Raw genomic sequence first — 17185 nt, 5'->3', positions numbered from 1 at the left:
GAAATATATATACCAACTCAAATCTGTATAAGAAGAATATTGAAATAACTAAATTTTTAAATAGAGATGATATATTCGACACTAATTCTTTCCTGTGAAAATGAATATCTTATATTTGATAAACGATAAATGAAATTTGCTTGAATTATATCTCCACTATATTTTAGGATATAAAAGAATATAGCGGAGATTTTATAGAAGCCATTTTCATTTATTGCTCCTATAAAACTATCATAGGATCATTTCTAGATTTTAAGGTTTATAAAAAATAATTTAATAAGGAGATTTATCAATCTTATAGTGCATAAATGTAGTATAAACAAATATAGATATCAACACAAATATTTATAAGATGAATATTCAAATAACTAAAATTTAAAATAGAGATAATATATTCGACATTAATTCTTGTGAAAGTGAATATCTTATGTTCCGTATTTAACCAAATTTACAGAGATCTAGAGATCAATATAGGGAAATATATTATTCAAGATTTCATTTGATTGTCCATATTTTATTGTACAGATTTAAAAGTAAATTTAAAATGAAAAATTAACAAATTCTACCCCATTTTCGTTTTTGAAATATATGTATGATCTCAATCACTATTTTATACCATGTATAATATCTTCAATATTATTAAACTTGAGATATGAATTAGTTTTCAATTTGAATTATACTAAAAATATCAGTTTATAATCTATTTATATATATGGTGTACATTTGGTTATGCTTAGAACATGCATAGGGTTTAGAAGTATATGGAATAGTGTTTAGGTTATAGGTTTGGTGTTTCAAAAAAAGGTTATAGGATTCGGTTTGTATTGAAAAGTGCAAAATATTTCTAAGAGTTGAGGTATTATATATTTGAAAAGTTATAAAATTAATGTGTATAATAAATTAGTTCGATTGTCTACATTTTGAGACGTACACTTTTCATAACGTGAACAAACTTTATATTCAGCAAAAGAACTGTGACTTTGAGAGAAGAAATCGTAGGTAAAAGAGAAGACTTAACCAAAAGACAAAATGATTGGTTTAATTTTCTGATCAATATTCATTTATTATGTTTTGCAAAATTTAAGGAGTGGCATTCCCCTGTAAATAACTTGAAAACTAAGGACAAATACCTATTAGGTATTTTACTTTAATAGTATAGATGTTTTAGCAGTCTTGATCCCTCTCTAGCGGTCCTAGCTATATTTAATATATGTACATATATACACATTCGGATATGACCGAGCTAGTTGTGGTCAAATGAATCAAAGAGCAAATGTTTAATGATTCATGTTGATGCAACCAAATGTACTACTCATGATTCAAACTTTAGTAAAGTATCCTTCTAAAGTTAGCCCCCAACCAAATCATCACCAAATTAGCACACGATTTATCATTTCTCTATCCAACCAAAAAAAAGACTTCCTTGCTACATTCAATTTTTCATTCTTTTTTGCTACGTGTTTAAGATTCAAAAATTTTACATTTTTCAGTACGTTCTTATCTTTTGTTAGAATTTAGGAGCCTTAATACATGTCGAAACTATAGGTTTTTTGAATTTACTATAGCTGAATAGAACTGTTTATATGTGATTTTGCATGAAATTCCGATAACAAATAAACCTAAGTTTTAAGTTCAGAAAAAGTGTAGAATAATTGTCTAATGTAAGATTATCCGGATTGGACTTCATATTTTCATCTCTTTATCGTCTCTTTCGAATTTCTTATGATTATCCTTTTTGGACACGTTATTCACTTTGCTTGAGTTGATAGTTTTAATCTGAGGTTTGACCTTCTATTTTGAACAAACTGAATGTTGACTCTTTATCAGATGAGTTGTGTCCAAACTTTGGTCAGTTCATCTCTTCTCACAAAAGGTCCTACATCAATTGGTTATATATCCTTTTGTTTGGACCCAGTTCTTTTCTTAATGGACATGTATGTGATTTGGTTATTACACACATCAACAAATTTCCATAGCTAGTTAATCTTTTGACATGAACTAGGTACAATTGATTGACAGTTCTGTTTATGGCAGAAACACAAATTATTTATCTGAATAAATTCTTTTCACCTTGAAATTTTTGAATGCATCACTAAAGGCATCTCCAACCCAACTCCATTTTTTATCTAAAATGGAGTAAAAGTGAATATAAAGTAAAAAATGCTCCAACCCAATTCCATAACCCACTCCATAATGAAATTTACTCCATAAATGGAGTAGTCTATTTTTTGTTTGTTCATTACTCCATTATAGAGTAAAAAATAGAGTAGGGTTGGAGCATTTTTACTTCATATTTACTTTTACTCTATTTTAAAGTAAAATATGGAATTTTACATTGGAGATATTCTAAAAGATCAATTTGGATGCCATGATAAACAACTGAAAAATATTTTATGTCGCCTTCATCTTCTTCTTTTCTCAACTATCAATTAATATCGCCAATCTTTAAGAGCATCTTTACTGGTGTCCTTAGAGCATCCACAATGGTGGATTCCATTGTGGAATCCTTAGCCATATTTTATTAATTTTTTTGTTTTTGTTTTTTTGTTTAAATAGTTAAGGATTCATTGCAAAAAATTGTCTACAATGGTGTATCCCAATTTGGAATCCTAAAATAAAATAAAAAGAAATTTAAAAAGACAATTGAAATCATTTTTCAGTTGATGTTACTTGCTGTCCAAGATACCCAAATCAAACCAGAAATTGAGCCAAGTAATGATAAGTACTGATGAGAACATTAGAGTGACATAACGTCTAACTAGGACTAAACCAGTCTCTAAATAAGCTGCTGAAGCCCCAACCTGTGGCATAAGAACAATGAATTGTAGCAAACGTACATGTGATGCATTGTAGCAAACATACCTTAGATTCTTCTTCTCTTGATGCATTGTAGCAAACGTACATGTGATGCATTGTAGCAAACATACAATTAACAGCACCTATAAACTTATCATGCAGAACTTGACCAGAACACGCTATGATTCCTCTGTCAAGACCTTCCAAGTAAACTCCTTTTGAGAAATCTAAGTTTCTCCCTCCAGCATCAGTCACCACACCACCAGCTTCTTCCACAATCACCACTCCAGCTGCGTGGGCCCATATCTTCTCCTTGTACCTCGACTGCGCAAACTTCATGAACACCTCAGCGTCTCCACATGCAATCGCTGCATACTTCACCACGCTATACACTCGCATTGGCTTTTTCCTGAAGAAAGATTGTAGTTAGAGACATTTAAATCAAAAACAGATGAGTCATTAAACAAGTTATACCTAACTCCCATGCTATCGGCAAGTCCTGCAGTGAACAAGTGGTTTGAGTTTGCTCTCTCTACCGGCTCACAAACCATAGCTAGAACCGGATCATCCACTGATATCCCCTATCTTCTTGACGAGCCGTTTCCCACCGCGGCGAGCGTGGGATGCTTCAGAAACCTGTGGATCACATGTGTTTGTTCATTCAAGTTTCATCATCATCACTAAACCTTACAGCTAAGCATGGAGGAGCGCTTACAAGCTATCACTTTCACAAATAGCTTTCACTAGCAATCAAGAAACACTAACACAAGTGTATTAAAGGATATATAACCAAAGTTCTGTGCAACAGTTTCCACATTTGTATACCTCCTTATTACTATATTCAGAGATTTTAAGTAAAGCAAACACGTATTAAGCTCAAATCGACACCAAAACTTCTCCCTTGCGCTTTCACAGAGCATAAGAGAATCAATTACGTTGGATTTACACAAGATTTACCAGTAAATGCGATGAGATCGGGTCTCTCAGCTTCAATCATCCTCCGAAGGAACCGAGTGGTATTGAGATCAGAACAGTAATCGTATTCTGCATCCGTCACGTCTCTGCATCGAGTAATGCTCCCCATTCCGAAATGCAAATCCGCGACCTGTAGCCATCAGCAATCTTCGTCGATCATTCAAAACCAAATCAAATCTTCTTCGCTGCTATAAAAATCGGAAGAGAGGAGAATCTTTGGAGACTGAGAAAATAGATCGATCGGAGAAGAAGAAGTAGAAGACGAAACCCTTTAACAAAAAAAAAGAAAAGAAGTAGAAGACGAATCATACGTCGCCAACACATCAAGGATCTGGTAAGGATCAGGTCCATAAAAGACTTAATTAAGGACTCATCCTTAGCTACAGAAATTTTTTTATTATTATTTTAATCTCAAATGCACAAGGATTTGTGCTAAGGATTGGGTTAAATCCCCCATTGCGGGTGGTCTTAGACCCAGTCCTTAGTATTTTTAGGCTCAAAAGAAAATGAAAAAGACTGAAAATACTAAGAAATGTTTGTGTTTTGTCCTAAACTAAGAACTTTTTTCATTTGGTCCTAAGACGCCAGCTGGCATTTCTTTCATCATCAATGCGTCATTGTCGATGATGAAATCGAAATCGTCTGTGTCTTCCCCAGCGACTGTGTTTCTCAAAGATTTTGATGCTCTTATTGAAGATTTCGTCCATCTCTGAGACTCAAGCGAGTCAGCCTCTCTTTCTGTCTGTAGATCTCACCATCTTCTCTTCCCCCTTATTCTCCACCGACAATCCGAATCTGGGCACATTCTTCGTCTCCGGTTTGGATTCTTGATTCTGCGAAATCATGGCGAGGAAGATGCTTTCAGATGGAGAGCTTAGCAACGCGGCGGCGGCGGAGGAGGAAGCCACTGAGACTCGCTATGATTTTGATTTGTTTGTCATTGGTGCCGGGAGTGGTGGTGTTCGTGCTGCTAGGTTCTCGGCCAACAATGGTGCCAAGGTAACAGTGTTGTGATGACATTCTTATGTTATGCTTGTGTGTTTGATTGGCTCAGTTAACTTATCGATATTGGTCTTATTATTAGGTTGGTATATGTGAGCTTCCCTTTAACCCAATTAGCTCCGAGGAGATTGGAGGTGTTGGTGGCACGTAAGTTCTCTACTATATGCTTCCCTGTTATTATTTGCATCTATTGAGTCTGTTTTTCCACTTTGGGTTGGGGATTCTGCTATGACATGACAACATGATTTTGGGTTTAAATTGGGATTTGTTGCAGTTGAAGTATAAGACGTGGCTATGGTGGACTCGGTTTGCAATGGTAATAACTCTACTGCAATTCCTTGGTGCAACTTACCTTATGCTCCGTGTCTCCACTTTTGTTTCCCCTGATGGCATGCCAAGACATTGCGTTTTAGGTAACACTTACTCTACCAACTTACTCTGGTGATATGTTAGACGAAGACACATGTCTCTGGGCTTGTCTCTGCTCAGTATCTTTAGTTTTCTGACTGGTGTGTTATGCTTCTGTTGTACTTTTTGAAACAGAGGATGCAAAGTTTGTGTCGTGTTAAATCACAAATGTTGTTTCTCAACTCATTACTCGAGTTCCTAGAGCTTCTATAACCTTTTTATTTTGAAAAGTTCCATTACATAAAAGTCTAAGGACCAACCAAAAGTCCCACCAATAATCAAAATTTTCATAAAAGTCCTTAATCAAAGTCCTTAACTACGAAAATAAATTAAATACTCTAAGGACTTGATCAAAGGTCCTATTGATGTGGATGCTCTAAATAACATGATTAGTAGCTTTTGAAGCGATATTAAATTCAACTGCTAACATTTATTTGGAAAGAGACTATATTAATGACTTAGCCAATAGCGATTCTATACAGTTTACACCAATAACTAGGGGTGGGCAAAAAACCCAAACCGAACCGAACCGAACCAACCAAACCGAAGTTAAATCGAACCAAACCAAATCGTGCTCTTTATGTAACCCAATTGGTTCATGTTTTACTCAACCCGAACGGTTTGGTTTGGTTTGGGTTTAAACCGAACCAAACCGATAATCCCAATATATATAGTAAAATATATAATATATATATATTATATATATATATATTAACATATTGTAAATTTTAGTTAAAGTTTTGTTTCTCATTTTTTCATAACTTCCATATCTTTAAAAGAAAAATTATAAATACGATTCAAATAATACTATTATATATAAAATCATGTAGCATAAGTTTTTATATTCTCACTCTATCGTTTATGAGTTAGATTATTTTTTAATAAAAATATAAAACTGATGCCTTCATATTTTATAACCAAACCGAACTACACTGAACCAAACTAAACCATAATAATGTAAACTGAACTAAATCTAAACCAAACCGAACTGAACCGAACCGAATTAAACCCAAACCGAACCCAAACCAAAGCTACTTTGGTTTTAATTGGTTTGAGTTTTATAAAACCCAAATTACCCAAACCAAACCGAACCCAAACCGAACCCGAAACTAAACCGAAATGCCCACCCCTACCAATAACATAATAATGCAAAACTAGATTTTTTTTTCTAAATCGGGCCTCGTGGTCTGGTGGTAAATGAATCTCTGATGTTTTCACCATCACGAGTTCGAGCTCCGACCACAGCGGATTTAATATGGTTTCCGTTTAGCCTTCAGGGCTTTCTTCGCCAGTTCCGATTGGACGCGGTGAGATAATCAGACTAAATGAGAGATTCGGATACGTGGATTATTGATGACTAGTTGATACTAATAATTTAGTTACTGGCTGCAAAAAATAATGTAGAACCCACAAATAACATTAATCCATTTCGTAATTCTATAACAGTTTTACAAATCACAGAATTTTTTTCACAAGGATTAACAAACCAGCTAATGTAAAACGATGAACAACGACAATTTAACCCCAAAAAAACAACCCAGAAACGCATGTCATAACCCATAGGCCTTCCTCATTACAGAACACAAGAAAATAGAACAGAATCAGAAACGCACACTACTTGATATCTCACATACACTAAGATTCACAGATACATACACATCATACAAACACAAACACGAAACTCTCATAAGCTTTCTCGTTTCATTATGCCTGCAATCATGATTTCTTGGTCTCTTAACCCCGCATGCTCCTCCTTCTCTATCCTCCAGAACATCTCCTTATATAAGTACCACTTCGCCTCCACTAGTCATCACTACCTCTCTCTACACACAAACACAAAACACACACATTTCCTCTGCTCTGTTCTGTTTCATTCCCACATCTCCTTCTGACCTTTGCAATGGCAGTGTCTGGGTTCGAGGGTTTCGAGAAAAGACTCGAACTCCGATTCTTCAACGACAACACCACCACCTCAACAACCAACAAAAACCCAATGGGCCTCCGTCTAATCGACTTCGAATCTCTAGACCAAGTCTTAACCCAAGTTCAGTGCACGGTGGTCTCCGCCGTAGCCAACCACAGCTTCGACGCTTACGTCCTCTCCGAGTCGAGCCTCTTCGTCTACCCAACCAAAATCATCATCAAAACATGCGGCACCACCCAACTCCTCAAATCAATCCGACCCTTCGTCCACCTCGCGCGTACCCTCAACCTCGCGTTACGCGCGTGTAGATACTCACGCGGCAGCTTCATATTCCCCAACTCGCAGCCTTTCCCTCACACATCCTTCGAAGACGAAGTCGTCATCGTCGAAGACTCCCTCCCCAAATCTCTCCGTCACCGTAAAGCCTCCGTCATGACGCCGTCTAATAACCCCTCGCGTGCCTGGCACGTGTTCACGGCCAGCGCTGACGTGGAGCCCGACGAGCCACTCGTGGTCGTCGAGGTCTGCATGACGGAGCTTGACCGAGTCAACGCCCTTAGCTTCTTTAAACGGAAAAGTGATGATAATAGCGATTCCGCCGGGAAAGAGATGACGCGGCTGAGCGGTATCGACGCGATAAACGAAAACGCGTTTATATGCGATTTCGCGTTCGATCCTTGCGGCTACTCGATGAACGGAGTCGACGAAGATCGTTACTCGACGATCCACGTCACGCCGGAAGACGGTTTCAGCTACGCGAGCTTCGAGTGCGGGTTGTCTCTACACGACGACGACGGCGGTCGTGGAGATATCGCGGAGGTGTTGAGTCGCGCCATTGATGTTTTCCGGCCGAGCTGCGTCTCCATCGCCACCACTTACGGCGGCGAGGATCACGACCGCGAGGTGACTAAGCGGGTGGAGCGTGTGTTGGCGAAGAAGCTCGGGCTTAAGTGTCGGAGCAGGCTTATGGATGAGTTTCCAGGATCTGGCACGGTTGTTTTTCAGTCGTTCACTCCTCGCCGGAGATAGTTTTCGCCTGAAGAGAAACAGAAAAGGGTTTTAGGTTTTTAATTGGTTGAGAGGAGAAAGAAAAGGAAGGTGGTGACGTGGAGGGAAACGATTGGTTGACTTGGGTAAGGAATGATATAATAAGTGGGAACATATATGATGATCATGCACCTCCCACTTTACACCTGTGGAAATGTCACGCCTAAGCATTTTTGAGGTTCAGTATTTGTAGATTTTTAGTGGGCGAGAGAGGGTAAAAATGTTTGTTTCTTTGTTTCTTTTTCTTCTTTTGTTATGTTTGTTTTTTATAAATTTAATATTTAAATCTCTTTTATCAGACATTTGATATACGGTTTAGTTGTTCTTACTTATATGGTTGCAAATTGATTCATTCATCACCTTAAGATCTAAGAAGAGTTTTTTTTTTTTTTAACAACTAGATCTAAGAAGAGTAATTACGTAAAATATAGCAGCCTTAGTATACATGGTTTGGTCTAAGTAGAAAAGGAGAAATTACACCCAACAAAAGTTTCGTTATGTTTTGTCGGTTTCAGTTTGGTGTTGGCAAGCACATGTCTAAAGTCGGAATTAATTAGTCTCACGCTGATATATTCTAGGCCAGTTTATCTATTGACCTTACAAAGAGAAAGTAATCTCTATATAAGTATATAGTTATAATAATCGCGCATGTAAACTCTTGTCCGTCCCAACATACAAAAATAGAGTTTGCACGTGACAATTATTGGCTAAAAGCAAACCACAATCTCGTGTTATGTCCAGTAGCAAAACGTAACTCGTTTTCGTTATTTCTGCACTAAGATATTCATTGAGCAGTGAAAGCCACTTCCACTCTGAAGCTTCGCTTTTGTAACAGTTTATTACTAAATCGTTTTTTATCTTTAATCAATCAATTAACAATCAACATTTTCAAAGATATATAGAGAAATGCAGAAGTAAATGAACTTAAATCTCAGTTTTAAGAAGCTTCTCTGCTCTTCCCCAATCCCCACTATCCTGTCTGTCCATTCACCTATTCCCTTCTCATCACTTTCTATAAACAAGGATCAAAATGAGAGAAATAACAGAGATATCCTCTGCCTCTAATGAACCAAACTCAACTAGGAAGAAACCAAGCTGTCTGAAATGCATATACCATTGCTATTTAGTTCGGCGAAATAACCACCAATCTCAGAAACAAAAACTCAACTAGAGTCAGGAACAATCGTTACAAAGCCGTTTCACAAAACGGTATACATAAGAGGATATTTTAAGTAATAGAGTGGTTTCTTTATAAGCAGTGACTAATCAACACTTGCCAATCAGGTGTGGCTTTTCTTCATCTCTGTCATTTCTTGGTTTTCCTTTCATGGCATGCCTTCAAAGCTTGAACGTCTTTGCAACAAAATCACAAACAAGAAAAGATTATCAACATTTTGCCCAACTCTATCTTCTCTTTCACATAAGACAATTCAATCAACTCATCAGTTCCTAGTCAATATCTTTAGGTTAAAAAACCCTAAACCCTAGCTCTAAAACCCTAAACCCTCAGATTTTCCGATTTTAACTTGCCAAGTAAAAAATTGAGATAGAGAGAGCAACAACGTACGTTTCTGGCAAGATTTCCAGTCCCTGTTGCTCTCAACGAGACAATCCTGCAAAAAAGATCGGAGAAATTTTTTTAAATAAACGATTTAGGGGAATACACAAGGAATCTAAGAGATGATGATGATGATGATCTGGGAAAACAGAAGAACCTGTAAAGACAAGTAGAGAGAAGAACACTCTTTGAGCTGTTTCACATTCTCATCGTCATCGTCTGCATCCATCTGATGATTCGGCTGAGGAGGAAGTTGCGTCTCCGAATTGGGATTCTTCGTCGCTTTCTCCATTTCAACGGCGAAAATTTGGGTTCTTCAGTTGTTGAGGAAGAAGATTCAGATATTAACAAATCAGGGCACTTATATTTGTTTTAAATGGGCTTTATTTAGAACCAGGCCCATCTATATATAAGAAGAAGGTCTTATAAATTATAAAGCTCAACAGGTAATGACCTCAGGGTTCAGGTAACCTTTGTCGGGTTGTCCGGAAATGGAGTTTGCCACAAAAACGTCCCACCAATGTATTGCGGGAGCTTGTGGCCTGTGGCATCCACGTAAACATTCAGTAGTCATGGGTTCTTAGGAAAATTCTCATCGGCTAATATCCAACAAATTTAAATTATTATTTTATCCAATAGATATTTTAAATAATTGAAAATTTTGCACAAAAATATTTTAAAAACAGTTTAAATATCCTTGGATTGTTCAATAAATAAATATCCACTCTAAAAATAACAATTATTTTTTTTTCACTTGAAAATTGGCTTTTTGTGTGCATGGGAAAAATATAAAAGCAATCTCCAACAATTAGAGAAAACATGAGTCTGTTACTCTAAATTTAGGATTAGGAAAAGTTGATCAAATCATTGAGGATAATCTCTGGGAATTTTCTATTTCGAAAGAAAAAAAAGATGGGACTATTATTTCATCTAAAATTAAGAAAGAAGAAGGCCCTAAGAGAAGAGGCGGATTTTCAGTTATAACAACAGAGAAAGATAAGGGTGTAAGATTAAACCAAACCAAATGATTATGTCTTTCTCTCTTCTCTTTCCTTAGTCATTTCTTCTATTTCCCCTTTCCTTGTCTCATCTTCTGTTCTCCAATTAATTTATGGAACGCGTTAGAGAATCATCAGAAACTCTGGCTTCCACGACGACCTCATCTTCGTCTCCCTCCTGGTAAATTTCCTTACAAAACATCTAGGGAGACAGTTTAATTGTCTTCAGACACATATGTTCTTATATAACGTTGCTCGCAGAACAAGATTTGCAAATGGTTGTGTACCTTGTCTAGCAAGTCATTTCATTTATAATGTAACTCATTTCACAAACATGTGATCTTGCAGCAATGTAGACGTTGAGAATCGTGGAAAACAAGCAACTCCTCTCTCAACAAGAAGATCTCGAGCTGGCTTCTCTGATTCTTTCTCTTCTCATGGTAATTAGTAATTAGGTCAATATATTCCAAATATTTAACCGACTTGGTTGTTCCTTGTGCTAAAAGTTTTCATGAAAATTCTTTCCTCTGCACCAGATTTACAATCATTCTGTTCAAATGAAGAAAACATAAAACTCTACCCCAGCAAAACAGAATCAGACGATGACTTATTAAGAAGCATAGAATCAGAAACATCATGTCCCGTGGTGAGCACGTCAGACTCATCATCATCAGAACCTCATCACCATTCCCACCACCATCATTCGTCTATAGGTCTCACTAGCGGCCAATGGAGAGGTCGTTTCGTCCGTTTACTCAAGAAAGGATCATCCGCAATGCCATTCAACACCCCTCTTAAAGGAGTCCCTAAACTGACCAGACGCAAAAGCAAACGAATAAGAGACAACATGGTCCCTGTCCTACCTGCTACTTCTCTTGACACTGGTGACTTGTTCTGTTTCAAACCCTCTTGGAGAAACTACTCTCTCCAGAACCTTCTAACCGCTACAAATGGATTCAGCCGTGGTCCGAAACCCTTCTTATATTTTTTCAATCATTGAACAACTTGTTTATATGTGAAGTAACGTAACATGAAATTTGTGAGTATTTATGGCAGAGAATGTGATTGGAGAAGGAGGATATGCGGAAGTGTATAAGGGACAGATGGCAGATGGGCAAATAGTGGCGATAAAAAAACTGACTAGAGGCTCTGCTGAAGAGATGACGATGGATTATCTGTCGGAATTAGGGATCATAGTTCATGTAGACCATCCAAACATTGCTAAGCTTATTGGATATTGTGTTGAAGGAGGAATGCATCTTGTTCTTCAGCTATCTCCTAATGGAAGCCTCGCTTCTTTGCTCTACGGTAAAAAAAAACTCTCTCTAACTGATGTTTTCAAAGCAATCTTTAAACTATTTTGGGAGTAAAATACAAAAATTAAAGCAAAACCCTAATTAATAACCTTGTAACATTTTGTAGAAGCGAAAGAGAAACTGAGTTGGAGCATAAGATACAAAGTGGCAGTGGGAACAGCAGAGGGACTGTTCTATCTCCATGAAGGTTGTCAGAGAAGGATCATTCATAAAGACATCAAAGCTTCTAACATTCTTCTCACTGAGAACTTTGAGGCTCAGGTACTTATGAAGAGAAAGCTACCATCTCCATATAACCTAACCTGCTTTCCAAGTTATGATTTTGAAACAAGAATGAACTCAAAACCGTATCCTTTTTTTTTTTGAAAACAAACTCAAAACCGTATCCATGTTAATTCTTTCTTAGATATCTGATTTCGGGCTGGCGAAATGGCTGCCAGATCAATGGACTCACCATACCGTGTCGAAAATAGAAGGAACATTCGGGTCAGGATCCTTACTGATATAGATCATATACGCAGAATTCACTTGTGTTTCATATATAAATCTCATATAGTCTCGTATTACTCATTGATCAGCTACCTGCCTCCCGAGTTCTTTATGCACGGGATTGTAGACGAGAAGACAGATGTATATGCTTATGGTGTCCTGCTTCTTGAGCTTATTACTGGTAGACAAGCCCTAGACAGTGCACAACACAGCCTTGTAATGTGGGTATGTGATGTCTGACCCTCTCTCGAACCTTTAGCTAAATAGAACTCTTGTCTCATACTTCCTTGACCTGGACTTGATTCAGAACCAATTGATAGTGAGTAGATTCTTATATCTATTCTGTTGTGAAATTACTAACACGAGCCACCTATGTTCTTGCAGGCAAAGCCATTGATCAAAGAGAACAAGATCAAACAACTGGTTGATCCGGTTTTGGGAGATGACTACGACTTAGAAGAGTTGGAACGTCTTGTCTTCATAGCGTCCTTATGCATACACCAAACCTCAATGAACAGGCCTCACATGAATCAGGCATGCATAATAAAACATTCAACTCTATCATTTAATTAGATACCACTTTTCTTTAACAATTTAACGAAGTGTGAATACGTATACAGATTGTGGAGATTCTGAGGGGAGACAAGTGCAGCTTAGACCAGCTAAGACAGCGACAAAACTCCAAACTGCAGAGGACTTACTCGGAAGAACTATTGGATAACGAAGAATACAACTCGACAAGATATCTGAACGATATTAATCGACACATGGAAACTGTTCTCGGAACATCGAATGACTCGTGAAAACATCTTAGGTTCAGTGTTGCTTCAGCTATGTTGTACTATAGCGTATGTATTTGATTATTATCTTGATGCTGTGTTCTTTCTATTTTCTTCAATCTTTGACAAAAAAAAACTATTATTTGTTAATGTCATTCTTTTATGTATGAATTATATTTGTTTCATTTTTATCTTTTACATGCTCTGTTTTTTTCTTGTTACCCTCTGGTCGGCAGTGATCCAACCAACTAATTTTTGGGGGTCTAACTACCGGTGGCAGTCAGACAGCTAGATAATCTGAGACAAATGATTCGAATCCACGAGCCTTAGGCACTTACTCTGTTATAAACAAGTTTTGGCAAGTTTCAAGCAAAAGCTTATATAAACAGAAATTCACAAGCACTCTTTTATAGTTTCATATCTACCTTATTAAGAACATCATGTAGTAGATATGTTAACTTGTCGGAATACTAATTACGAAACGTCTACGTACAGAACTTGATAATGATGTTCTTGTAAAGTGGCGACCTGAACAAACATGCATACAGACAACAACCGACACATTCTACAAATTATTTCGAAGAAGCCAACGGTGAAATTTTCTCACTGAGCTCCGGAGAAAAGTAGCCTCCGAGAGGCGGAGACTCTCGATTTTTTGTTATGAACCTCTAAGAACCCAGAATCTGACTCGTCGTGATACCATCCCACCGATCTCTGCGCCTCCTGTACGATCTGCGATATACCTGTAATCCAAAACAGCACCGATCCGCATTAATGGGAAAAAAGAAATGAGAGAATCAACCGGAGAGAGAGAGTGTGAAAGAGAAAGAACCTTCTCTGACGGATTGCTTGTTGTTGCGGATATCGTGGATGGTCGCGGAGATCTTCCAGTAGAGAGGTCGGCCGACGTAGAACAGAACGGCCGTTAAAGCCATCAGGATCAATACACGGAACCAGATTCTCGTTGGTGTTGGAGACGCCATTGATGATTGATTGATCCTCGGTCACTATTCTTGGAGTGATCAAAAGCTAAAAAGAGAGAGATGATAGAGAAACTCGATAAAGCAAAAAATAATAATAATATGGAAGAAAAAGAAAGAAAATCACATTTGCCCAACCAGATCAATTACGCCACGTTCAGTTAGGAACTGCAGCTCTGAGTAGGGGTGGGCGCAAGGCGATTACTTGCATTTTTATGTATACTTGATATTTGCCTTGCCTTGAACGAGTAATTGATTTTTGGACTTGTACTTGCCTTGTCGGAAACGAGTACTTGTTATTTCGAGTACTTGTCAAAAAAATATGTTACTTGCAAGTTACTTGACTTGCCTTGTTCCACTACTTACTAATTACAAATACTTATGAATCATTTATATATATTTTCTAGTTTGTAAGAATTATTTGATAGATAATATTCTGTTAGAGAAAGTTATAAAATTTTGTTTTGTTTACTCGACTTGGTAAAAACACAGAGAGTTATTTCAAATAAAATATTTGCACTTAATAAAAAAAGAATATAATACATATATTTCAATATAAAAATACTGTTTACTTATTACAACATAGAAATATCAGTTTAGGACTTTGGTTTTTATAGTTTAGTTATCATTTTTTCAGTCGTAAAACAAGTAACGAGTAATATCAAGGCGAGTCGTTAATTTTTTTGTGATACTTGTTACTTGCCTTGTACTTGCAAGTTACAAAATTCAACGACTTGATACTTGACTTGGCAACGACGAGTACTTGAAAAAACGAGGCGAGTACGGGTCGAGTAACGGGTATAAGGCAAGTAACGAGTATTTGTGCCCAGCCCTAGCTCTGAGAGTATTCAAGTATCTCCTTTGTATTTTTTTATAAAATATTTGGACTCAATAGGGATAGAGGGATCTCATTCGTTAAATACTAGTTTACATACAAACGCTCTAAATGGTGATCAAAGGAATGAGTGGGAATGGGTAATTCCTCTTCATTTCTCAAATTTTACACCATTTATGTGGAATATTATTTTCCTAATGTTTCTTTTCGTTCCTTTTAATTTAAGGAATTATAGAGTATAACTATTCCTTATAAAATCTGGCAAGGAACAGAAGGAATAAGTATTCCTATTATTTTGTTCATCTGCATTCTATTCCTCTTTGTTCTTATTGTTCTCTTTGTGGTCACCAGTTAACAACAGGGATTGAAGTGATCAAGGGGAAAAATGGATCTTTTTAAGACACTCTGGCATCATTATGAAGAGCTCTATGCTATTCTGAAAATGACTTTTTAAGTGGTGGTGGTGGCTGGTGAACTATTCTTGTCAGTCCATTTAACCATGGTGGCCAGAATAATAAATATGGGGCTTGTGACAAAACTATAAAGTATAAACGTATCAAACACTACTCAACTTCACATTAATTGCCTAATGTGAAACATTTTAACAATGATGATGGACAAGCTAAAAGAATAAACCTATTCCCAACTCATAACACTCAAACAAAAACCCTAAGCCTCACCACTGGAACAAGCTCAAGCCTTGTCTTCCCTTTCATCTCAGGCACCATCTGGGATGAAGATTCACAAGGTTTCTGTCTTACCATCATTCAACAAAAGTCTGGATGAAACTGAATGAAGAATCTTATAAACACTTGAAGCGATAAACACTTGAAGCGACAACTGATAAAGCTCATAAACAAAAGATTATTTATCCGGAAATTCATTCTGTGCTGCTTAAAGAACCTTCAAACAGTGAAAGTCATTTCCTTGTCTTTGAAAACATTTAAGAGGAAAAAAAAAATGGTGATGACAAAAACAAAAAGAAGTAGAGAGTAAAGCTCATTCAAAAATGAACATTTTTCTTTATTAAGAGATTACAAATTAAAAAAAAAAAACATGACAATAGCATGTGATTCTTCTCACTTCAGGGGACACACTTTCTCGAAGGCTTCTTGCTCTTTCCTACACAGATCAAACTCGTTGGTGTAGTAATACATACACCCAACATAGTCATCCATCTCCTTCTGGCACTTCTGGTGTAGATCCTTCAGCCTGCAGAATCCATCAAACCGTCAACAACAAAACTAAATAATGTCGCAATGTTTAATCAACAACATTAATCTACGGTCTGACCGATGCAAATTGATGTAATGAAACAGATTATGATTGATTATGTTCAAAATTTCTTCATTGCTATAAGAGCAAACAACTTCTAAACAACAAAACTGGAGTCTTAAACCAACATTCCAAGGGAAGCAGTTGAATTCTTTACGAGTTTTAACTTACGGAGAGAAAAAAACAATAGGATGTTGTGAACATAAGCATTGTATGAATCTGTTTCTACTATGTCTGAATGAGACAGCTGGTTACTCTATTACTTGGTGTATGCCAGATTCAACAATATCATAACAGGGAAAAAAAGAATTATCTCAATGAGCTCTACGGTTTGAAGATAATACTTACAAGCCAAGCACGCAGCGAGTGACGTCACGACCCTTGTCGAGACACTTCTCGGGGTTAGGATCATTCTTCTTGCATTTGAGGAACGCAACGTTCTCAGGCATACATCTTAAACCTATATGCTTCGCCGACGCAGTCAACACTGCAGATGTAGGGATCGGGTTACCCGTCGCGTCCACAGCAGCACTCGACATAGCTCCGGAAAAAATTCGAAATCCCTAAAACCCGAATCCAAAGGGTAAAAAAAATCAAAATCGCAATCTTCCCGGTTAATTAAAAGAAAAATCAAAATTTCAACGATCCAGAGTAGAAGAATCTAAGAGCAGATAACGATCATCGTCATACCTTTTTTTAAACGGATCGATTTGGATATTTCCTTCTCCACTGAGTTACAAACGCGAAATGGTGGAGAGAGAGAAAACAGAACCAGTTTAGGTGAGAGAACAATGGGCTAAATT

The 17185-nt window shown here is 37.0% G+C and overlaps 7 protein-coding genes across 9 annotated transcripts; 3 read left to right on the top strand and 4 right to left on the bottom strand.

The window, feature by feature from the left end:
- Window positions 1–2476: 2476 nt before the first annotated feature.
- LOC130494238 (PAP-specific phosphatase HAL2-like) lies at window positions 2477–4234 on the bottom strand. Of its 2 annotated transcripts, XM_057005920.1 has the most exons (3): window positions 3754–4234; window positions 3271–3432; window positions 2477–3205 (listed from the first exon to the last, which is right to left on the bottom strand). In XM_057005920.1, exons 2-3 carry the CDS (start codon window positions 3345–3347, stop codon window positions 2755–2757), a joined length of 528 nt encoding a protein of 175 aa, XP_056861900.1. In that variant the 5' UTR covers window positions 3348–3432; window positions 3754–4234; the 3' UTR covers window positions 2477–2754. The 2 variants fall into 2 exon arrangements, with proteins under 2 accessions (XP_056861900.1, XP_056861901.1); XM_057005921.1 differs by lacking the exon at window positions 3754–4234 and having other exon boundaries at window positions 3271–3555.
- Window positions 4235–4349: 115 nt separating this feature from the next.
- LOC130509741 (glutathione reductase, cytosolic-like) lies at window positions 4350–5365 on the top strand. The gene is made up of 3 exons (XM_057005922.1): window positions 4350–4770; window positions 4856–4920; window positions 5048–5365. Exons 1-3 carry the CDS (start codon window positions 4615–4617, stop codon window positions 5049–5051), a joined length of 225 nt encoding a protein of 74 aa, XP_056861902.1. The 5' UTR covers window positions 4350–4614; the 3' UTR covers window positions 5052–5365.
- Window positions 5366–7009: 1644 nt separating this feature from the next.
- LOC108845582 (S-adenosylmethionine decarboxylase proenzyme 4) lies at window positions 7010–8480 on the top strand. Its single transcript, XM_018618770.2, has one exon. It carries the CDS (start codon window positions 7082–7084, stop codon window positions 8132–8134), a length of 1053 nt encoding a protein of 350 aa, XP_018474272.2. The 5' UTR covers window positions 7010–7081; the 3' UTR covers window positions 8135–8480.
- Window positions 8481–9248: 768 nt separating this feature from the next.
- Window positions 9249–10057, bottom strand: LOC130494500 (uncharacterized). The gene is made up of 3 exons (XM_057006617.1): window positions 9868–10057; window positions 9720–9765; window positions 9249–9505 (listed from the first exon to the last, which is right to left on the bottom strand). The coding sequence occupies exons 1-3, from the start codon at window positions 10000–10002 to the stop codon at window positions 9459–9461; spliced, it is 228 nt and encodes a 75-aa protein (XP_056862597.1). The 5' UTR covers window positions 10003–10057; the 3' UTR covers window positions 9249–9458.
- A 523-nt stretch (window positions 10058–10580) lies between these two features.
- LOC130509514 (receptor-like cytosolic serine/threonine-protein kinase RBK2) lies at window positions 10581–13376 on the top strand. Its single transcript, XM_057005650.1, has 9 exons — window positions 10581–10889; window positions 11057–11148; window positions 11245–11673; window positions 11765–12016; window positions 12131–12285; window positions 12431–12510; window positions 12603–12738; window positions 12898–13047; window positions 13134–13376. The coding sequence occupies exons 1-9, from the start codon at window positions 10822–10824 to the stop codon at window positions 13314–13316; spliced, it is 1545 nt and encodes a 514-aa protein (XP_056861630.1). The 5' UTR covers window positions 10581–10821; the 3' UTR covers window positions 13317–13376.
- Window positions 13377–13653: 277 nt separating this feature from the next.
- LOC108847501 (uncharacterized) lies at window positions 13654–14555 on the bottom strand. Of its 2 annotated transcripts, XM_057006117.1 has the most exons (3): window positions 14411–14555; window positions 14125–14321; window positions 13654–14035 (listed from the first exon to the last, which is right to left on the bottom strand). In XM_057006117.1, the coding sequence occupies exons 2-3, from the start codon at window positions 14273–14275 to the stop codon at window positions 13896–13898; spliced, it is 291 nt and encodes a 96-aa protein (XP_056862097.1). In that variant the 5' UTR covers window positions 14276–14321; window positions 14411–14555; the 3' UTR covers window positions 13654–13895. The 2 variants fall into 2 exon arrangements, with proteins under 2 accessions (XP_056862097.1, XP_018476252.2); XM_018620750.2 differs by having other exon boundaries at window positions 14125–14463.
- Window positions 14556–15951: 1396 nt separating this feature from the next.
- LOC130509386 (NADH dehydrogenase [ubiquinone] 1 alpha subcomplex subunit 8-B-like) lies at window positions 15952–17177 on the bottom strand. The gene is made up of 3 exons (XM_057005285.1): window positions 17073–17177; window positions 16731–16945; window positions 15952–16319 (listed from the first exon to the last, which is right to left on the bottom strand). Exons 2-3 carry the CDS (start codon window positions 16919–16921, stop codon window positions 16187–16189), a joined length of 324 nt encoding a protein of 107 aa, XP_056861265.1. The 5' UTR covers window positions 16922–16945; window positions 17073–17177; the 3' UTR covers window positions 15952–16186.
- Window positions 17178–17185: the final 8 nt, after the last annotated feature.

Source organism: Raphanus sativus, chromosome 3 (genome assembly GCF_000801105.2).
Source record: "Raphanus sativus cultivar WK10039 chromosome 3, ASM80110v3, whole genome shotgun sequence".
NCBI classification, from domain to species: domain Eukaryota; kingdom Viridiplantae; phylum Streptophyta; class Magnoliopsida; order Brassicales; family Brassicaceae; genus Raphanus; species Raphanus sativus.
This window is presented reverse-complemented; position numbering and strand designations above follow the sequence as displayed.